Source organism: Camelus dromedarius, chromosome 29 (genome assembly GCF_036321535.1).
Source record: "Camelus dromedarius isolate mCamDro1 chromosome 29, mCamDro1.pat, whole genome shotgun sequence".
Lineage (NCBI taxonomy): Eukaryota > Metazoa > Chordata > Mammalia > Artiodactyla > Camelidae > Camelus > Camelus dromedarius.
The window spans coordinates 19535645-19558292 of NC_087464.1; the positions used below are offsets into that span (position 1 = coordinate 19535645).

Genomic DNA, 22648 nt, shown 5'->3' on the forward strand with positions numbered 1-22648 from the left:
TAATTAGTTAAGACACAGATGAGTTTCCACTCTGTGAGTAAGTCTTTCAGTTGGCAGTACACTGGGTTTGGGAGACCAGGGAGAGGAAGGGCACAGGATGGAAGGTGATAATGAAATGGTAAAATAACTGCGATGTAACTTTTCAAGCATCCCTAGAAGAGAGGGCACCCCCCCCAACCCAGGAGGACAAGACTGTGAACTGCCAGAGGACCCCAAGAGGGGCCTGAGACCCAGGAGGCAGGGAAAGGATGTAGGAAGAAGCAAAAGGCTTGGGGATGGAGGTGGGAGGGACAAGAGGAGAACTCGTGACTTGGACATTTTGCCTTGGGCCCAATGCAAGGGGTAGGGCATTCAGAGGCTCCTCTCTCCTCGGCCGTGGACTCCTGAGCAGGGCGTGGGAGTCAAGGGCCTAAGAGGGGCTGGCTTCCTGGTGGTCTTTCTTGGACCTGGCCCTAAATCTAGGCTTGCTCATTCTGCAAGCCCAATTTTTATGCTCTTACTGGTATCTCTACCTCTGGGCCAGGGCCCTCTCCTTCCACAGTGGACATAGAGAAGAAAGGACAGAAAGAGGGGACAGAAAACAGAAACGGGACTCTGTCCATGGGAAGCTGCTGTATTCCAGCTGCCCCCCATCTTCAGTGCTGGGCTCCCCTCATTCAGACACGGTTCCCTGAGGAAGCGCCTGGTCACGCCTGTGCCGGCACTGTGCCTTCGGCGGACGCCAAGGCCTTCTGGCGCTTCTGTATCTTTGTATTTGTAACTGGCTGATGTCATCGCCTTGAACCCCAGTTCTCATGGAGCGGCTCCATGCATCTTTCCGTTTAAGGTATTGCAGGGACAGCCGGTTCTCACCAGCTCTATAATTAAACTGTGTGCTTGCTTTGCCTTGGGACCCCCAACCCAGGCCCCTACAGGGTGAATCCCTCACCACGAAGGCTGCACAGTCCTAGGTTTCTGCTCCCAAGTGCAGTCTGAGGAACCTGCCTGAATCTGACAGAGCTGTCAGGTCTCCATAAACAAGTGCACCTCTGGAAGTCATCAGAACAGTCTGGCCCTGGGAGATGGGTAACCCTCAGCGAAGAAACCCAAATATGCAGACCCAGAGCCACTCACGAAGATGATCTGGAGAGACTGCTACATCACTTAGGTTAGACAGAAACAAGGGCTCTGGATAGCTCATGCCAAAGGGGCCTGTGGTTCTGTCTGCAAAACCTTTTCAAAGACACACATCCACTTGGGCTGGGAGTTTAGGCCTGTGTCCTGCCTAGAGAGGCAGGAATGACAGATTCCTAGAGAAAGAGAAGAAAGCTCAGGGGGCAGGAAGGGTTGATCTTAGCCCTCAGAGAACAGGGTCCCCCTGCTGCTTGTGGCCCAGAGTCCTGCTCTCTGGCTTGAATTCCTATCTGAGCAGAAACACCATAAGAAGGAGAGATTTCCTCACTGCTGACCTAAGCTGTGGCTTTCCAAGGAACTGGCTGAGTCTCTTTTCTCTGTCAGCTCTCCAAGTAACCCCCTCCCTCCCCAACTGCTCGGTTATCATCCAGCCTTCAGCAGCAGAGAGCCTGTAACCCTCCATGTCTGTTCCCACCTTCTGGTTGAAGGTCCCCATCTGTGTGTGACACTGCTTTGAGTTGTGCCACCTTCCCAGTTATTCTCCTGTAAGTGCTTTGGTCTGTCTCTCTACTACGGTCAGAAGTGGATGAAACGCTCCAAGCGGGCGTGCTGTCGGGGGGAGAGAGGAAGCCACGGTTGCCGACCCCGGACCCTGAATTCCCACTAACACAGCCCAGAACTACAGGTGTGTTTTGATAGCTATGTTACCCTGTTGACTCATATTCAACAGTCTTTCGACTTCTCTCCCCCATTCTAGATTTAACTGTTTCAGTGATTTCTCTGACCAGTAGAGGACACAGGAATTCATAGTTGACAGGTACAAGTTACATACTAGCGTCTTTCCTTTCATTGCTGCCACTTAGGTTAAGCTACACAGAACAAGGAAGCTGTCATGGTTGCAAACCTACTGGCCTATAGGGAGGGTCCTTCCACTATGGTCCAAGCCACCCGGGCCCCAGATCCTGTTGTCCATCATCTCCGTCCCCACGTTGCCGCTCTCGCCAACAAACAAGCTGTTCTTGATCTCCTGCTTGGAGCCATCATCATACGGGAAGGTGCCACCGCTGTAGAGAGAAGATGTCTGGGGTGAGATGTCCAGAGACAGCGTCCCACCGAGGGCCCAGCATGATGACAGCTGCTCTTACCTGGCCAGGGTCAGGCCGATGCCATTGTCAGCAAACCTGGGGACAAGAGCAGACAGTCAGAGTGTGCCCTTGCTGAGTGAAGCCGTGGAGGGAAGGACGCTTCCCTGCCCCCCGGGGTCATACTTTGGATCCTGGGCAAGGGAAAGGTCCTCACACAAGTACAGGGTTTGCTGAGGGAGCTGTGGCTTGCCCATCCTGTATAATAAAGGGATAGTCTGGGCCCCCGCCCACTCCATGTCTGACTCCAAAGAGGAAAGGGTGACTGCAGTGGCTCTCAGTGTTTGATGCCACGTTGCATTAGCAGCATGCAGACCCGGCTCCACGGGCCTCCCGCTCCAGCCCACCCTCCTCTGTGATTCCAGGGTTCAGTGGGTGGCTGGACCAGGGGCACATGGAGGGTCTTGCCACTCTCAGGGCCAGCACAAAGTAAAGCTGGGGGCATGTGGACACAGTTCCATTTCCTCTTAGCCATCCTCACTACGATTCCAGCCACAGCAGGAAGGACAACTAGAGAGCTGATTTCTAGGTTTCCAGAAGTCAGGAAGATGCCAGCCAGGAGAGGGGCAGGAAGTCATTTTGCAATTACACTGCAGCCACCTTTTGCCCCTGTCCCTTTTGAGGGCCAGGAGGAGCACGCTCCTCGAGGGAGTCTGGTTGTGGGTGACAAGGGGTCACACAGAATCCAAGTGGATCGGTGCGTCCCTGCTGCCGTAGACCCCAAGGCCGAATGTGGCGGCTGCCTTTGTTTCCTTCATCCCGGGGGCAGATATAACTGGCCTCCTCCCACCTGTCCCATACACCCTCCGGGCCCATCTCCTCGAAGTGCCATTCCTACCGACCACTCTCTGCTTCCTGAACTCCAGTGGCTTCCTATCACCCATAAACCTAAGCCCAACCCTTGCCCTCAGGCTTAAGGCTCAGGTGAACCACTTTCCCTTTGCTTCAGCCACATCCTGGCTGCCTGAAGTTTCTCTGGTTCCCAGTTTGCTTCTTCTCACCCTGCTCCCTCTCATTCCGGACACGTGCACGTCCCCCTCTGGCTGAAGCCCATCTGGTTCAAATTAACCATTCGAAGCCCATCTTTGGGGCACTGTGCCCTCCAGTTCTTTCCCAGAACTTCCTGACTCTGGTTTCCCAGTCTTCTCAAGGCTCTTCCTTATCATCACCATCTCCCAGTGCTCTGCCCAAGATCCTCTCATTGTCTACCGTGTCCCTGGGGACTTCACAAAGACACATGGCTTCCATTCCCACCCGTCTGCTGGTGACTAAAACCAGCTCTTCTTTTCCTTGCTCCTCCAAACTTTGGGATCTTTCCATAGAGTTATCTCAAAAGCATCTCAAATTCAACACACATGAATCGGAAGTCATCTTCCAGCTAAGCCTGTTTGCTATCCTGAAGGCTCATTTTCAGCCAAGTTCTCACGGTCTGTAATTCTTTTTCTTTCTCATCTGGACGACTGCAGTATGATTGGTTGTCTCTCCCACTTCTAGGCGTGCCCCCTCCCATTGCTGCCTGAATCCAGTGGTTGCTAGCATGATCCTTCTAAGAAATGGACACAGTGGCCAAATGCTCAAAGTTTTTGAAGGGATCCCCATCTTCCGTCAGTCCCTGGCAGTGCCAACCTTGCCCGCTTGTGGGACGGTAACCTCAGCACCAGCCAGATCTGGGCTCCCTTGGAAGGAGTCTGGTGGAGGGTTAGAAAATCCACCCCCTGCCATTGGTGGGGTTGGGGGTCTTCACAACTCGTCTTGCAGCTCTAGGTCTGGCATCCACTACCTCCGTGGGGACCTGAACTTTCAGCAAACCAGAACCAAGACGTTCACTGGACGTGGAACACTGCAGAGGAGTGTAGCCTTGACCCCCATCTGTTTCCTCTTTCATCACCTCTCAAGTGTCATTGGGCCTCTATTCTAGGGATGAGCAGCGTATCTCACTGACTAGCATCTTGTATTGCAGGGGAGTTCTTCCTTCTGCTGAGCTGAAATCTGCCCAGATCTGTAACTTCCGCCCTCTCGAGCCAATCAGAACAAGCCTTCCTCCTCGTGCCCAGAACGCCCATCAGAAACCCAGAACAGGCTCCCTTCTTCCCTTTTCCCTCTTCTCTGGCCCCACACAAAACAAAGCCCCCCCCCCCCAGTTTCTCTGCCGGTGACATTCCCTTTCCATCTCCCACGTGTGTCTGGCTCTCACTGGGGCTGCCTGGTCTCCATCCCTGAGTCAGTGTCTGGCCTCTGCTTTTCTGAGAAGCCTTTCCACGTGCATGTGTGTGTGCATGCGTGTGTGTGAAATCTGTGTCCGGTTCCCTCCTCACACACTTTCATTTCCTTTTGTTCCCTTTCACGAGCAAGTCCCCCTTCATTTCTCCTTTAATTGGTCTCAATAAAATAGAGAAATACATTTATTCCCCACGTAAAGTTTCTGATCTCTTGTTTATAACGCAAAAGGCATTTCACGGTACTCCTTTAGAGCAAACCCTAGCTCGGCTGCCTGTCCCTTCTGGTCCTTGTCCAGTGTGGGACCTTATATCAGAACTCAGGGTTCCCTGTCTTCTTTCTTGGGCCTTGGAGTCTGATGAGCTGGTATTTCAAGTCTCAGTTCAACCACTCACATTTTGAGAAATTCACTCAGCTGAGCCTCCGTTTACTGTGTCTAAAATGGAGACAATGATTTATATCTTTGAGAAACATGGTAAGAAACGAATGCAACAAAGGAGTTAGCGCACAGTAGGTGCTTAGAACGCGCTCGTTTCCTTCTTCCTTCCTTTCGCTGACTGGTTATGCGACCTGACAGAGCCAAGTCCAGTGACTATTTGGAGGCAAATCATGACCCACAGGGCCTGGGATGGTGGGCTGAAGCCGTACGCTGCTTTTAGGGTTTTCCTGCTGCCATCTGATGCCCCTGCCTGGCTGGGCGACCACGAGGTCACACATCGGCACACAACTTGATTCCTCTCTCTGCCTCACTCACTTTTGTCCCCTACCCCGGGGAGGAGCTGCATCCCCACATTGTGCCCATGCCGCACGACTCTCCGCTCACCTGCAGCTGTCCAGCCACACGTCCCCGCCGCGCAGCCAGGCCCCGTGGTCCTGGTTCTTGTAGGCGGTGAAGTGCTTGATGATGGCCGGCTCCCGGGGCTTCAGCGGGTCAGCATCCTGATGAGGGCTGTACCTGGAACACAGCAGGGGAGGCCCAGGTGGTGGTGTTGGGGGGCCTCCTGAGCTGGCCCCCTTCTGGGGGGTGAGCCAGTCCCAAACCCAGCAAGCCAAGCCGCCTCTGTGTCCGGGAAGGAGAGTCTGAGATGCCCAGCTCTCTGCTTACTTGGGGGAAACCTTGACCTTGGGCCTTTCTGGGCTTCTACATCTTAGCCACCAAATGGAACACTGAGCCTGGGTGCTCCTGAGGTCCGGGCCAGCAAGTCTTCCATGGACATCATCGTGTCACTGGTGTTACCCACTTTTGATAGGGACCAAGCAACTTGGTCTATTTAAAGGGTACTGATTTCCCTAATCACCCTGAGGTTTTGACTCCCCCCGCACCACCTTTTTAATTGAAGTATAGTCAGTAACAACGTGTCAATGTCTGGTGTACAGCACAATGTCCCAGTCATACACAGACATACGCATATTTATTTTCGTATTTTTTTTCATTAAAGGTTATTACAAGGCATTACATATAGTTCCCTGTGACAGCACTTTTTAAAAGCAGCCCCTGGCCTTTGGCTGAGGTCCAGATTTATTTGTAGGTACAAACTGCATGCTCCTTCCCATTGAACTGATGGCATAACTCCTCCCTTCTTCTCTCTTCACCTTTTTATCCTGGCCCAATCTGCTAGGGCCCCGGCCAGTCCTGTTGACTTATTAAAAAGCAAGTACTGGCTTTTGCTGAGGGATCTAGAAACTTCTAGAAATTTCTCTTTCCTTTCAGCTGCTGGAGACTAAACCCTAATTCAGTTTTTGCCCTGCTCAGATTTTCACCACAGTACCCCCAGCAATGAGCTCAAGGCGCAGGACATAGAAAGTGCCCAACAGAGAGGACGGTATAGCTCAGTGGTAGACTGCTTGCCCACCATGCATAATGTCCTGGGCTCAATCCCCGGTACTCCCAGTAAAAATAAATAAGTAAATAAACCTGATACCTCCCTCTTGCCAAAAAACCAAATTTAAAAAAATTAAATTTAAAAAAAGTGCCCAACAGATATCTGATGAATGAATGAATGAGTGAGTGAATGACGGACTGTATGTGTTCCTGAGGGCTGATTACCTGGCGGAGATGATAGAGAGGAAGGGCCGCTTGTCCTTGGCAGAGGCCTCAGTAGTTTTGACTCCGTTGTCTATGATCATGCCAGCCTGGGGAGAGGGGACATTCAGAGACACATTAGCTTCTACCGCCAGGCTACAGGTATCTTCTCATATCTAGCATCCCTGGGTACTCTTGAATGCCCCAGGATGCATTAATAGAAGTAGGGAGTCTACAGCAAGGGAGGTGAAAAAGCTGCATTGTCCTACATTGCTCAAGTCAGATCTGGAGAAAGGCGTCCCCTTTGAGGTGCAGATGAGGAAACTGAGGTCTACAGGGGTTAAGTGTCTTGTCCAAGGCCAGACAGGTAAGTCTACGCCCAGAACTCCCACTGCTTTGGGCAGTTACAAGCCCAGGCCCCAAATCAAGAATCACCAATACGCTGTCTTGGGAAATAAGTCTGCCATGATTTAAAGGAGATGCTGGACTTAAGTCTCATCTTGACCTTGGGGTAGGGGGCTGGGAACCTTCCCCAGTCTTGTCTTGGTTCTTGCCTGACTTGGGGAAAGAACTTCACTTTCTTATTTGGCTCCAAAGGTGTCCACTTTGCCAGCCATGGGTGAGTGGGAGTGGAGGCAGCTGAATGATGCTGCCCAGCGAGGCCACATTCAGTCTCCCCTCTGGGCTGGATTCCCTTGGCCTCTTAGGAATGCTTGAACTTGGTATCTCTTCTTTGAATAATTGGAGGACACTCTGACTATCGCATTCTTCAACTGACTTATCATTAGCAGTGGTGATACGAGTCAGTAGGAGTGGGGCTGGATCCCCTGCTCGTCTCTCGTGAGCTATGGCCTTTGGTAAATCCCTTCACCTCTCAAGACTCAGTTGTAGCCTCTGTGAGATGGGTTAGTAACACTGAGGTCCTGGAGCAGGACCCTTCATGGTGGTGTGGAGTCAGGGCTGACTGGGTGTGAACACCATGCCCAGGGCCTCCCTCTTTGCTCAGACAACTGAATCAATCCAACTCGAGGGGTCCTCTTTGCTCCATTCCTGCCCCGCCACCTTCCTCAAGGCCCATCCTGCGCCCAGGGGTCCTTGCCTACTTCCTTATTGGAAACCACACTCCCTTGAGGATCTCTCCCCTTTCCAACCTCTCCAGACCCCCAGGTCCCACGTGGCTCATCCCCCAGCTCATGGGAAAACTTCTCAAGGAAAGGGTCTCAACAAGCCACCAGCGTCTTTCTTTCCACGGCCCCTGCCCCTCACGGTGGTATGGCCTCTGGGCCCGTTCTGTGTGGGGACAGCTCTCCCAGGCCCACGGGAGCCTCAGAAAGGCCCACTCGGAGGCCTGCGCTCACTCTCCCTCCTCTGTCCAAGTGGCATCGCTGCCCTCCTGACCTCCACCCTCTGCCCCGTGAGACTCTTCATTCTGGGCTTCTGGGACATGCCACTACCTGGGCCCCCTCTCTGCGCACACAGCCCAGCCTCTTCCCGGGCCCCTTCCCCGTCCCACCTCCTGGGCGTAAGCACACGTCTGTCCTGGGGTGACTTCCCTTCTTTATGGGCTTCTCCTTGGTTGAGTCTTTTTTGTTTGTTTGGTTGTTTATCCTGAGCGCACCCACTCACCCGTAGGGGCCCCAGTGTCCTCATCTGTTCCACTAGGGGTTGCACCAGAAGACTGACCGTGACATTCGGAGCTCTATCTATGCACTGCCCCTGCATCCCCAAGACCACCTCTGCCCCCAGCACAGCATCTCTGGTCCCAGCCTTGCTCCCAAGCAGCTCCATTCCCACGTCCCATGACGATGGTCTTATTGCCGCGCTGACTGACGGTCCTTGACACGCTCACGATCCCAGTCCCTTTCCCCAGCACCTCGCTTGGTGCTGGACACAGAACTATTAATGAGTAAACGAAGATGACAGAGGAATTTCTGTTTTCCACCTGCCTCCTTAGCTCTGCATGGATGGAGAAAGGGATGGAGAACCCACTTCCCAGAGACAAAACAAAAGCAAACAGAAGAGAGGAGGCCAAGGCTGCCTTCATCTTCCTCCAGAACCACGTTGATTTTCTCTGGCTTACAGGTCAGGCCTGGCTTTCCGTGGTCATCACTGCACCCATCCCCACCAAGCTCAGGTGCCCGGCTCAGGGGCCGCGGGAGGCGCAGCCTGAGTGAAAGCGCATCTGGCTTCTCCTTTCAGCTCCGGCCCAGATGCGAAGTCGAGGCCAAGGCAGGAGCAGACACCGGAGATCCTTGCTAAGGATGGTCAGCGGCCTGGGAGGCTGCAGAAGACCGCTTCGCTTCCTTCAAGACCAAGGCTAGGAACGCAGCTGTTCCCAGCTGAAGCCACACGGCTCTTCTGATGCTAACCGTCTGCAGGCTGGGCTGGCGCGGGGCGCAGCCCGGACGGACTTACCCGGTAGTTGGAGTGCGCGCGGTTGTTGTGGAATTTTCCCAGCGGGATGTGCTCCGAGTACCCTGGGGAGTACATTCCGGCCGAGGGGCCCGTCGGTACGTGGTGAAAGATGAACCAAAACCCAGTTTCCTGGTGGAGGAGGGCACAGGGGAAAGCCACAGAGTTCAGCACCAGGAGCTTCTCGCTGGGGAGACTGGATGGCGCAGACTAGGGGTGGGTCTCACGCTCTCACCCAAACCGGCCCCACCGCCCAGCCCCAAACACACTGCGGGAAACAGCGAAAAGCATGAAGCAAATATATTTTGGGGGATCCACCCTGACTGTTAAAACCCTGCACAGGGTCCTACTGTATCAGCCGTGAGCGCCAAATGGCTGGATTTCAGAGTCAGGGCCGGGGAGCACATAGTGGGAGGGTTTCGTGAGTGCTCTTAGCTTTCCCCTTTCATTCTGCAGATGTGGGAGCTGAGGCCCAGAGCCAGCACCCGACCTGCTCCAGGTCCCCAGGAAGGTAAGCACCAGGGAGGGGTGGGTAAGGGCAGGGCTGTGTAGACAGAATGCCGTGTTTGGATCCTGTGCGTGCCCCTGGGCATGCTGGCTCACCCCACCTTCCTCTCCTGGTGGGATAGGTAATATAGTACCTGCCTCATAGGGTTGATGCAAGAATTAAAGTATTTTCACATAGAACATTGGTGCGCCAGGCATCTAAGAATGAGTCATTACACATAAAGTGCTTAGTACTCATTAGCTGTGACCACCACCAGTGTGATGAAGGGACAGAGCCATCACTTAAAACCAAGTCCATCTGACTCCCAGGCTGGCTTTTCTCCTCTTCATTCGAAGCCTGGCTGCATGGACGTCTAGACCTGGGGCTCGCGGCGCACACCCTTCCGGGCTGGCTCCAGCCATCTCCTCGCCCCAGCCCCACCACCAGAAGGGGCGCTTCTGCTCACCTCAGACCCCGCAGCAGCACAGTTCACGAGGTTGTTGTTGGGATTGGCCATCCAGAAGGTGGACACAGCACTGCAGGCAGGGGCAGAGATCGGATGGCGTCAGACAAAAGGCTATTGGCTCCCATTCTGCCCCCCCGGGAGGGGACCTGTTGGGCAGCTTAACGTTGGTTTGAGGAGCCTCTTATCAGTGATTTGAGAAACCGCTGATGTGTTGATCTGAAACCCGGTTTTCTCATTAAAGTGCAGTGCATTTAAGCACTTAAATGTTCAGAATTGGAATGGGCCATGTTTCCTGAAGGTAGAGGCAGTTTGTGGGTGAAACCTGAGATGCGTTTTAAAATAAATCTAAGTCAGGAGAACCCAGGGAAGTGGCCGCTTCTAAGGGAGAGGCCCTGGTCTCAGAAGGCTGACCACAGAGGAAGCTCTCTCTCTGTCTCTCTCGGACCCTGTCTCTGCCTCTCTCATGTCTCGAGAGACATCAGTGCAGCTGGTGCCCACGTGGACACACTGTGGCAGCCGAGGTGGCAGCCTGCCTCCTCTGCTCAAGGCAGTGCTGCCCAGCAGCAGGAAAAGGCCGAGGATGAGAACAGGGGTCCCCGGGAGACACACTGAGAAGGCAGAAGTAGAAAACACACTCCTGCCCTCTGTCTGAGCAGCTGAGAGCAGTAGGTGGTTAAGGGCCGTGAGGGCCAAGTGGCCCAGAAGCTCCGGGGGTGAGAAGTCGGATGCTGGGCTGGGAAGTCGCCTGAGCACAGGCGCAGGGCCCTCCCCAGCCCGGGCCTGGCTGGTGCGGGGGCGGAGAGGGAGGCGCTTACTTGCAGTCCTGCCTGGGCTTGGGGATGTACCCCGGGTAGGAGTCTTCTGTGATCATCTTGCACATCTTGCTGTCACGGTCAGAGGGAAGGAGGGTTCCAGACTTGACAAGGAGGCCAAGGCAGTGGTCAAAGGTGTTGCGTTCCTCTGGCCCGTCTTCCGTGAAGAAGCAGTGTCCCAAAGAGTTATAGCCCACAACGTCCTTGACCTGCAGGGGTCAAGACAGGGGGACCAGTCATTCATGTGCTTATCCATCCATTCAACAAACATTAACAGCCTCTGCCACACAGCAGGCCCTGTGAGGGACACTGGGGGGTCGGGGGTGGGCCTGACACAGGTGTTGGGCCTGCGGAGGGAGGGTCAGGGGAAGGAGTAGTGACTTTAAAGCCCCTTCCAGCTGGAAGTGTTGCAACTGAGGCTTCATGGGGTGGGAAAGGGGACAAAGTGTTAGAAGTGGATCCAAGAGGCCACCATGGACGAGGTCATGTGAGCCTCCCCTGGTGAGGACACAATGAGTACACTGATTACAAGGACTTCACGTGGAGGGTTTCACAGAGGAGACCCCACCAGAAAAGGCAGCATCTGAGCCGGGCCAGGTGGGCTTTTTAGTAAGACTGGTATGGAGGGTCCTCATGGAGCCCCCACCCACGGGTCCAAGCCAGCTCTGAAGCCCATGACCTGCATCAAGCCTCATTTGCAACCCCTGAGCCAGAAAACCAGAAAAAGCTGCAAGCTCCATCTCTTCAGTATCCTTCCTGGAATCACAGAGCCAGCGGGCCAAGCAGAGAAACCATCTGAAGACATGGAGAGACGCGGGGTGCAGATTGAGCCATGCATCCCACCAGCACAGGGCTCTTACCCAAGTCTCCCAGCCTCTCTCCAACATACGTCCCCATCGCAAAGCAGAGGACTCGGTCACCATGATCTCCAAGGCTCCTGCTGGGTCTGAGCTCTGTGAACTCATCAGTCTGAGACCCTGAAGGTCCTCAGAGGGCTCCAGCCTGAGTCCCCCCTCCCCGTCTAATGCCACACTCTGTTCACAAGCATCCTTGATGAACGGGGCTCCTGCTTCCACTTAAACACCCCAGAGATGAGATGCTCACTCCCTCCGAAGGTGCCCTGTCTGCAGTGGGGCAGTGAGGATGGAGAGAAACGCCTCCTTACCTTGACTGAAATCTTCCATCCTCATCCCCACCCCGGGTCCCGACTGCCCAGTGATGTCACCCAACGGGGGACGCTCCTGCCCCCTGTGACATCATTCAACCCACACCTATTAAGTTCCAGGGTGTCAGGCCCTGGAAAATTTGTACATCATCCAAAAACAACGCCTCCTTCAGCACTGTTACTTTTTCAAGGGGCTGTCCTGTCTGTTGTAGGATGTTTAGCAGCAGGGCTGGCCTCGACCCACTGGATGCCAGCAGAACCCTCTCAGTTGTGACAACCCAAAATGCCTCCAGACATTCACTGCCAGGTATTAAAGTGGGAAAGGGGGGTGACAAGATTGCCCCTGACTGAGAAGCACAAATCTAAGACAAACACCCCAATCCCCTCTGGCATCTTTTATATGACAGAGCTTGCCTACTCCCCCAGCTCCAGGCAGCCATGCTCTAGAAGCATCTGGAACCAGCACCCTTTATGTCCCAGCACCAGGCTGGGCTTTTAACACCTTTTCATCTTGTTGAAATCTTACAGAACTCTACAATAACTTTTTTCCTTTTTTGGAGATGAGGGAAATGAGACAGAAAAGCTGAGTGATTTGCCCAAGGTCATGCAACCCAGATGTGCAAAGCCAGGGCTGGAACCCTAGTTTTCTAACTGTGTCCCTTCACCCATAAGGGAGGATCGTGCACACACAGCTGCCTTATTCCAGGCAAGCTCTCTGTTCCCTCAAATGAGCATCTCTCCCTTAATCTTTGGTAACAGGCCAGGGCGTGATCTTGAATACTGTTCAGTCCCTCAGTAAGCATTTCAGTCAATACCACGGTTGTCCAATGGGACTGCTTCCTTCTCTCCTAGGGAGCTATGAAAATTTGTTATAAATAGCCTGGAAAGGCAAGCCTGGGAGGAAGAGGCAAGAAAACACGGGCTGTTCATGCTGGCAGGGACATCTGAGACCAAGTTCAATGCCCTCACTTTACAGAGGAGGACACAGACGCCCCGAGAAAGGACCTGGAGCCATGTTGAGAGCCAGGCCTCCTACCTCCTGCCCACAGCTCCTCTTAACTCCTGTGTCCCCACTTGCTCGCTGTCTGGATCACACTTTGGGTGACCCTCTTTGCGTGCCAGTGAATAATGAATTCGGTACATTCTTGTTCTAACAAATGCCTGAAAAAGAAATTCTCTCCAAGACCCTTGAGGTATGCTCTGGAGAGGAAAGCCTTTATTGTATAAAATAACTGTTACGTTTTGGGTGTGCAATGTTTCACAAACATTGTCTCGTTTAATCCGTAGCACAAGTACTATACCCTTTCTACCAATGGCACGGAGACTTACAAAGTTCCCCAAGTCACTTCCCTTGCAAGGAAAGATTGAAACTCGCTTCTCCATCTGTCTAATCCAAAACTTGTGTACTAATTAAATCTCAACAGCACCAGAAAAAAAAAAAATCCTCTCATCTTTTGTTGCACTTGTTTCTTCTCCTTAGGGGTGGGCTGAGAATGGCATAGAATCAATAGAGAAGCACGACTGGGTAGAAGAAAGCCCTGGGTCGGGAGCAGAAGACACACGTTCAAGTCTTGCCTCCACCACAAACTTGCTGTGTGATTTGCCTGAGTGTCCTGGGGGTGACTTCTTTTTTAGAATCTCTTCCAGCTCTAAAATTCTTCCTTCGAATGTTTCCTAGAATTAGACCTTTAAACTATGACAAAGCTTGAGATAGATAAAACAGATGACAGACAGACAGACAGACAGACAGCAGCTGGATAACCAGACACATACATATGGGCTCACGGGTGCCCACCGCGTCCCCACGCACGCTGCCCAGAAACAATGTGTGCTTCTCTTGCACAAACTGTACGTTCCCTTTGTTCTTCTGGACTTCTTCCCTGTTGATGGTTGGCAATCAAGAAAGTGACTTCTGAGAGCCGTTTTAAGGCTTCACCTGCTGTCAGGCGGGGTCTGGGTGTGAGGCTGGGAAGGACAACGCTCCTCAGTGCTCCTAGACCAGCCACTTCACATAGGGTGACCATTTAATTTATCGTCTAAACCAGGACATTTCTGAGAGTGAAAGGAGGTCCTATTAGTAATCAGTCTGGGACAGCAGGGATGAAATGGAACTGTTCTATGCAAATCGGGCCATAGGGTCACCCCAGTTGTGATGATTCCCCACTCCAACCTGTACACAGGAAGAAAAAGAAACTGCCGTTTAAAGCGAATACTGATAAAAGTGAACTGTAGGCCTGATTCTGCCCTCTAGGGCGGATATGATATAATTCATCTTAGTGAGAAACCTGACAACACATATGATCCTATTCAAAGGAAGATTGAAATTTCTGAGCTTCTGCTGTTTATTTTTTTTTTTTTTCGGAGCTGCTAAAGAAAAGCGCCGTGGAGTAGGCGGTAATTTGTATAGCAGGGTGTGTTCATGAGTTTTTGAATATGCAAATAGAAGCTGGGAAAGGAAACCAAGAACCCAATCACTCTGCCTAATAAGAAGAATGAGTTTCTAAGGCAGCGGGAGAAGTGGGGAGGGGGAGGCAGGAACCCCACAGCCAGGTGGAGGGGAGGGCAGGGGAGGGGACGGTTGGAGAAGAGGAACCGTTTCTCTATTTCCAGCTGGTTTCTGTGCTGACCTGTGATGCACCCCACCTCCTCCCCATCTCTCACCCCATTCTGCCAGCGGAAGCCCTGGCCAGGGAAACAAGGACAGGAGTCTGGGTTCCTCATTTGGGCTCAGGTGGGAAGGAGCGGTGAGAACAGCTCATGAATCAATAGTGAGAACAAATTCATGAAACTGGAAAAAGGGGAAACCAGGGGAAACAGAAGCCGCGCCCACAATCCCCGGAGCTTTGAGGCTGGGACAGAGGACACTGAGTTTCCTCGCCATATAGTTAAAGTGGCTCCAGCCCTCCCTAACAGGCCACCAAAGGAAGGGTGTCTCCCTAAGGCTGGAGGGCTTGGGGACTGGAGTCATGTATGGCACCCCCTGGAGCTGCAGAGCCCATGGGGCAGCCTGTTGGGGCCACCCTGGTGGCTACTGGAGGCGTTTACATCAAAGAAAACACATTCTGAACACTGAGCAAGGTGACGAAGAAGGAAAGGACATGCTTACTTCTCCTATCCACTCTGCCCTAGAAAAGGAACAGAGGAGAAATTAAACAGAATCCACGTTGGTGTCTTGTCTGCCTTTCTCAAGAGAACTGGAATGCATTCCTTGCCATCCAGGAGGAACACTCTGGTGCGCCCCCGTGTCCTGCTCAGAGCCAGACACACACACACTAAGATGTAGCGCAGGCCCATCTGACTCCGCAGCTACCCGTCCTGCAGACAGTGTGCTCTCGCGCCTTCCTCTGAGGGCCAGCTCCACCCCCCATCTGCCAGCATCCTGGAGTTCCGGTGCAAACCACCCCGTTTCAAGCAGGACACTATCAACAGTGTCAATTCATGAGAGGCATTTCCCAAACTCTGTTCTGTAGAACGCTGACCCTATGAGATGCCGAAGTTGGGTGAAAAAGGCCTCTGTGTTGAATCAGTTTTGGCATTGCTAGGGAAATCAACATTACATGCGTTTTTACTGCAACCTTGACTCTACTGGCATGCACGGTGACTTTCTAGAATGGGGAGGAAAGACATATATGCAGTGTTTTCCAAGGTCATTAAATGATTGGGCCTACTCTGTGTGTGTGTAGCGGGGGATACCTACTACTATCTCATGGAAGCAGTGAGGTTTTGCACAGAACACAGACAAAGAGGCAGTGACAATACTGTTTCATACCATTGCTAAGTACGTCACATGCATTGTCTGGTGTAATCTTCCCCAAAAGCCTTTGAGATGGGCTCTGTCATCATCCTCACTTTGCACAGGAGGAAACTGAGGCTCAGAAAGCGTCAGGCACCCCCCAAGTTCACACTGGCAGGATCAGAAGAACATGGGTTGCCGTGACTCTAACCTCTTAACCTCGCTGGTCTACTGGTGCCTGCAGTGACTCTCACACAAGAGTAAGGAGATGCACGAGGAGGGAGAAGGGGGCAGTGGGTTTGTTGAGTGGGAGCCTGGTGGTGGTGTGTGAAGTCACATTACTGAGAACCGATACCAGGGCTCAGGGGGAGCAAAAGTTGAGAAGCACACATTTTTTGTCAGTTAGGAGATGTTGGCAGAAATATCAAGTTCAGACCACTCCTTCCAAAGGCTGACAGTGAAGAAAAGGAAAGAGCAAAGGTGGGCTGCCCCCGGGGGAGGTGGGGATGAGGGAAGCTGTTCTCTGAGGATGGAGGGTACCAGAGAACCATTACAGGTGGTGGGGCAGGAGGAGCCCACGAGTGAGGGGCCGCCCAGGGCCCTGGGGGTCAGCTTCAAGGCCCCCACCAGCTGTGCACACCTAGGAACCCCTCTTTCCAATAAACTAGTGACTGCCCATCTGGGGTCCAGGGCACCTCCAGACCGGGGATGGCACTGGGGAAAAGGCATTCGCGATACTACTGAGTGGCCTCTACACTCCAAATCAGAATAAAATCCTTGTCTGCTTTTGGCCTCCTTTCATCCCGTCAGCTAAAAACATCTTCCCAAACATAGTAAGCTGTTGGTAAATCCTTGGAGCCAAAATCAAGGGAGCACATGTAAAATACGGATGGAGAGAGTCCAGCTCCCAAGGCAGTGTTTCTGAATGTGGGGCTCTCTGCCCCAGTGGCAGAGCGAATCCACAAAACCCCAGGTCCCGACCAGCGGCGCGGCTCCTGGGTAAGGGTGCAGAATGCCCTCTGTTATCCTGCTGCCTCTTTGGCTCAGAGAGACACAGGCCTGCACTTCACGGAGATTCTAAGCCATGGCCGTTTGGTTTCACCTTGAAAAGCCGCGCAGGCCCGCAGGCTCCCAATCCTAACCACCAGTTCAGCCATCCAGGGTGGCCCTGGGTGAAGTGTAGCTAGAGCCCCACGTGGCCACTGGGATAACGCTGTGCAGGCACCTCGGCCAGGCACCTGGGCTCCCTGGCATCTGGATGACACCCAGGGAGCTGACGGATGCTCCCTCCCAGGCTGGTGGCCAGCATCCCTTGGGGCCAGACAGGAGGAAGGCTTTGGTACGCAGGATGGCGAGGGTCTTCAGGTTCTGAGAAGTGGTCCAAAGCTCTGGCTCCAAAAATCTAACTCTGCTTGTGGGTACAACTCATCCAGCTGGCATCTGGCTGCTCCAAAGGAGCCAGCTCCACGGCCACTCCTCACCCTCTGCCTTCCATCCTGCCCCACACATCTCTCCAACCCCTGCTTAGCTTCCTTAACTCGGGCTCCTGGCCTGGGCTAACTCTCCCAGCCTCTCGCCAGCATGCATCCCCGCGGAAACGCTCCCTCCCAGTGCTGCCCCGGTAGTGTCCTGGAGAGCCCACCCTGTGGCCCCACCCACAACACCTCCTGCCTGTGTCCCCCTGCTTGAGCCCGTTCCAGTGGCTGAGACCTGGGCTCACCGCTCAGAGGAAGGTTTGCTATTACTAAGACGGCCCAAAACATTGCATATATATTTTCCAACCAAACAACCACGGGAGGTAGCGGTCACGCTCTCTAGCACAGATGAGGAAAGTGAAGACCTAAGTGATTAAGTAGCTTGACTCAGGTCACCGAGCAAGAGGGTGGGAAAGCACAGACACACGTCCACACTGCAAGTGTGCCTGTGTGCGTGCGTCTGTGTGCATGTGTGTGGCTGCCCTGAGGTTCAAAGCAGCTTCCACTCAAACCAACCCAGATCTGTAATTACAGGCTTCTAATAATCTGACTGTCATTCTCTTTAGGAACATTAAATGTAGGTGAATTTAAGTTAAATTTAAGGACAAAACTTCAGAGCAAATACTTAAAGCAGGCAAAGCTCCTAAGCCTCAGGCCTGTTACAGTCCTTCACCAGCTCTGCCTTGTTCTTCTCACCACACATTCTCAGCCTAGTCACCAGCCTGGGTGCCAGTGCCTACGGCCTTCACTGCACTCACTCAGCAAACCCCCCAGGCGGACAGGACCATGGGATGGATGCCTGAGCCCAGGCCCGAGTGTGTGCCAAGCCCTGGGCCCAGCACTTCCCATGTCCTTTATTCCCCATTCAACGGACGAGGAAGAAGAGGCATGGAAAGGTAAAAGGACCAGCCCCGGGTCACACCGCCATTAAGTGGCAGAAGCCGGGTGGGGTCTCCGGTATCCGGCTCCAGAACTCAAGCCCATCCTGTGTCTTCTACTGCACCCCGACCTTCTGAATTCATTCTAAACCCCTTTTTTCTGCTTTTGCCAAAAAACATCCTCCTTCGCATCTTTCTTGAACCAGAAGAAAAAAAAAATCCCACATCTTCAAGCAACTGCACCGGCTGCAATCCTCTAACCACCTGCTGGGGGAGCCGGCCCCGGGTCCCGGCCAACACCTGCCTGTGAGCCCAGGAGACAGGGTCCCGGGGCTTGGGTCTCCCTCATGGCGCTGGTTCCCCAGGGCCCTGTGCGTTTGGTGTTACTTCCCCACTTGATGGAGGAGGGAACTGAGGTTCCGAGAGGATAAGCAACTTGCCCGGGGTTCACAGCTCATGACCCATGGGCCAAGCCCTGGATCATAGCCCCTTCTCGACTGGGCCCCAAAGCTCACGCTCTCTCCTTTATACTCGGTGGGTTTTAAATCAGAGCATTTAAAACACAGAGACAGCAGGCACTCCTCTATAGTAGAAGAGCACAGTGAATAGAACAGAAAGCAGCCTCACCAGCCACATGCTGATGGGCCCCTTCATCTTCCTGTCACCGTGTGCATGATGGGGAGGGTCATTATGCTTGGATTAAAGCAGGGCTCACAAACCCAAATGCCCACGGAGGCCAACAGGTGATGAGATGAGTGGCCCAGGCTGGGGCATTTACTGTAATGTACTAGGCAGTGGCAGGCATGGGGTAAACCAGGGAATACAGGCCTGGCTTGGCGGGGTGCTATGACTTTGCCCCAGTCCATTGCTGCCATGAGGGAATGTGGGTCTGGTGCTGCCAATTTCATTTACTTTTCAAAAGAAGCCAAGAGTCCAGATTTTTATGTGAAATCTCTAAGTTTTTAAATGATGAAAACTAATTCAAATGTTTCTTTAAACATTCAAGCCAAACAAAACACATCTGGCCACTGGGTTCAGCTTGCTGGGTGCCATTTTGTGACATCCGGTTTAAAAGTTCATAGAGGATATGAATTTAGTCCATTTAAAGAAAGTTCTATTTCGTGTAAAATTATCAGGTTAGTGTAAAAATTATCAAATGTTTCTCTAGACACCGTATAAGCCAAACAAAACACAAAGCTGGATCCAGCTTTCAGGGCGCCATTTTGTAACATCCAGCTTCAAATTTTATAGAGGATGTAAGCTGAGTTCATTTAAAGAAGGATCCCTTTAGCGTAAAAATCATCTCTGCAAGTCAAGACACGCCTCTAACACACACACAGACACACACACACACACAACCAATTTACTAATGAAGGTATTTCTCCCAGCAGTGATTGCTCTGAAGATACTTGGTTCAACAGAAGAAAAGGACCCATGCTGCCACTGCCCCAAGCTTGTTGGGCAGATGCGACAAGAGTCTTGCCATGACCCCCCTTGTCTGTAGTTAGCAGATCTGTCATGCTACACAGTCATGGAATGATCCTGGGGAAACCGAGGGACAGCAAGAGCTAGACTCCCAGTGACCACTGCAAACAAATTGCTCACCCATCTCTGTAGCTTAGTGCCCTTTGGCAAGGACACACCCCTATTGTCTCCTTCCTTTTTGGTCAGTGACCTGTTCTCAATTGATTTTGTTCTAAAATCTGAGCTAAGGATGGTTCAACTCCCAATGGCCCTAGACTAAGTGACTAGATCCAAACATCCAGCCATTGCTAACGGTCCCTGGGCCCAGCATTAAGCGGACTGGCATGCAGGGGGAGGACGAAGGGACAAGGGGGCCCTAGATCTCTTGCTTCCTCGGGAAGGAGGTGCTTACCAACAAGCCATTGGAGCCGTGGACAGTGACGCAGCGAGAGAACGTGTGGTGGATGGAGAGGTCCCTGACATACGTGGGTGGGTTGTAGCCTCCCTTCTCATCCACGTCACCCGCCAGGTGGAAGTGAATTGGGTACTGACCCACCAGCTGCTGGCCCATGTGCTTCAGCTCCACGCCCTCCAGGTGTGCAGCCTTAAACCCCAGTGCAAACTGCAATAGGAGAACCAAGAGTCAGAAGGAATCCATGAGGTGCCGCTGATCCCCCTAGCTAGTGCCCACACTCCGAAAATGCACACGTGTTGTTCTCAAAGTGCTCCATTAATTCCTGTTTTGGGTACTCAGTACATCAAAGATATTCTCTGCAAATAGGCCAGGATGCCTAGTCCTTCCTACCTCAAAGGAGACAAGGTGCTGCTAATAATATAGGGACGTTGCAAGGCAATGAACTACCTGGAATGAAGAGATGCAGTGGGACTGTGCAATAGCTGGGGCTTGTTTCAACCCTCTTTTCCTGCCTCCTAAGCCGCTGAGTGTTATGGGAAAGGAATAACCCTGAGATAACCTGGGGGGAGGCTGGCAAAAAGCATGCCCTAGGAGGGTTGGGGAATCCAGGTTAGGGTAGACCACAGTGCAGTAAGAGCCTGTGCCTTAGCTCACCATCTGAAGCCCTCTCCCAGCCATGGGAAAGGGATGCTGAGCTGGCAGTCCTCAGCCGCCGATAAGTCTGGTAGCGTGTGTGTGAGTGGCGGGGCGCTCCACACGCTCACTTCATGCTACACCCAGAGCCACTCCTAGCTTGCTCAAGGGAACCACTCGCTCACACGGAACGTCTTCACTCCAGGAACTCACCATAAAAGCACAGCTTAAAAATGATTCCTGTCAAAAGTTGAGCTCAGCCAACTTCTACTAGAGAAGGATGACTTAAGGACATGCTAACCGTTCCTTCCAAAAATAGGTGTCAATGGGGATGCCAACTCCGGTAGTGGCTGCCCTGGAGCGCTGTGTTGAGAATGATTCTGAGGCCCAGTTTGGGCAAGGTGGCAAGGAGTGCGCTGATCACTCAGGGATTACTCTCAAAATGGGAAATGGGGTTGCAGCCTGCTATTTTTGCTTTAGTCTCTCTGACAAGCTTCTCATCTGAAGATTATACTAACCACCCCTGTCCTCACCACATCCCCAGAACTGACTGGAAATGTGTAGAAGTGTTTTGAGGGGTTGCAACGACTGGGAGCACTGCTAGCATTTAATGAGTGGGGGCCAGGGATCCTAGAAATCCTATAATGTAGGCCTGCATGACAAAAAATAATTATCTTATATATGATGGTAGGACCCCCATTAGGAGCTCTCTAAATTTCACTCCATTATTCTTTTCACTTAGATTACCAAAAAATCTTATCCTTCAAAGCATGTGGTTTTAGCTTCAAGAGAATTGTCTTTACAAAACTCCATGGTACTATTGTTCCTCTATTAGCTTCAATCCCAAATCACTGAAAGCAACGGTCACGTGAGGTATTCAGTCTGCCAGCAAAAGGCACTTTATAGAGAGATGCAAAGAAATTCCTCTTGGAGCTTAATGCTAGGAAAACGTGAGCTCCAATGAGCTGATACAATTTTTCTTTATTGCACCATGAGAACTCAGCAGCTCACCATCTCCGTCTTAGCCTTGAGCTCCACCTGAAGCTCACAGGGAAATGTAATGCTGGCACTTCGAGCTCTTCTCCTTTGTTTACCATTTTATCTGTATTTTAATGGATCTAATGTAAATGTGACTTTTTGTGACTTAAACGCAGTTCTTTTAGGGAGTGGTCAGCGTTAAGTAATGAAGAAAGGGGATGAAAGCTGTGATCCAGGGTTGAAAATCACGAAGGCAGGAGCACAGTGCGCCAGATGCCATGAGACTGGGGAGCAGAGAGACGTTCCTCTATCATCTCTCTTGTTCCTGAGTATTGACTGAAGGAACTGAGTACCAATGCGTAACACATAAGACTTCTCCAACTTCCAGAAGGTACTCTTCCCTTGGTCCTACCTCTGCCCCTCCATCCCCTTTCCTATCAGGAATCCCTGCCCATAGGCTGGCACTGTGGGGATTCTCTGATTGGGCTGACAGCCTCAGCCAGGCAGACTCATACCTTGATGTGGCCCCCAAAGGTGTCGAAGTCAAAGAAGCTGCAGATGTGGGTGCTGTACGGGTAGCACTCATCCTCCATCTCCCCCATCACCACAATGTTCCGGCTCAGGAGCCCAACCTCGGCCCGCATGTCCACACCATCTATCTCCTCCCCGATGTGCAGGTACATTGGTTTCCCTAGGGCAGAGAGGAGGAGAGAAGGTGAGAAATCAGAGGCACTGCATGTCTTCCAGGCAGGTCTCTTCCAGGCAGGTCCCCGCCACGTGCTTCTGCAGCTGCTGCTTACACGGTGCATGGTGGTTCCCATGGCCCCAAGTCTCGTTTTATAGAAGAATGAAGCCCAGGGAGGTGAAATTACTTGCTTGAATGAAGAGCCAGGAGTCACAGCCATGCACGCTTATGTCTGAAGCCCGTGGAAGAAATGGCTGTTTGTCCCTCAGTATCTGTCCCCTCTTCTGCTTGTCAGTGTGAGACTCTCTTGTTTTAGCTAGACACATGGTTCCTGGGACAAGCACCATTCCCAGCCCCGCCGCAGGCCGGGGTGGTCACAGGATGAGCAGAAGCAGCAGGTGTAGCCTTCAGGCGGCCGCTGCTCTTGCCCATCCCCGGGGCTGGGATGTGGACGTTGGTGGTGGGCCAGCCTCGCCCACGTGGGTGACAACATGCCCTGGAGATGGCAGAGCAACAAGAGAGAAGAAACCCACTCTCTGGATGACCCCAC

At 52.5% G+C, this 22648-nt stretch overlaps 1 protein-coding gene across 3 annotated transcripts in view; it reads right to left on the reverse strand.

The window, feature by feature from the left end:
* CEMIP (cell migration inducing hyaluronidase 1) overlaps window positions 1-22648 on the reverse strand; it is a 142085-nt gene that overhangs the window by 19121 nt on the left and 100316 nt on the right. For all 3 annotated transcript variants that reach the window (XM_064480646.1, XM_031440694.2, XM_031440693.2), the window contains 9 exons: window positions 21929-22104; window positions 19800-20009; window positions 10676-10881; window positions 9861-9930; window positions 8911-9039; window positions 6520-6605; window positions 5296-5427; window positions 2259-2294; window positions 2022-2177 (listed from right to left, as the gene is read on the reverse strand). In XM_064480646.1, the coding sequence (XP_064336716.1) occupies window positions 2022-2177; window positions 2259-2294; window positions 5296-5427; window positions 6520-6605; window positions 8911-9039; window positions 9861-9930; window positions 10676-10881; window positions 19800-20009; window positions 21929-22104 (1201 nt within the window). The remainder of the gene's footprint in view (window positions 1-2021; window positions 2178-2258; window positions 2295-5295; window positions 5428-6519; window positions 6606-8910; window positions 9040-9860; window positions 9931-10675; window positions 10882-19799; window positions 20010-21928; window positions 22105-22648) is intronic.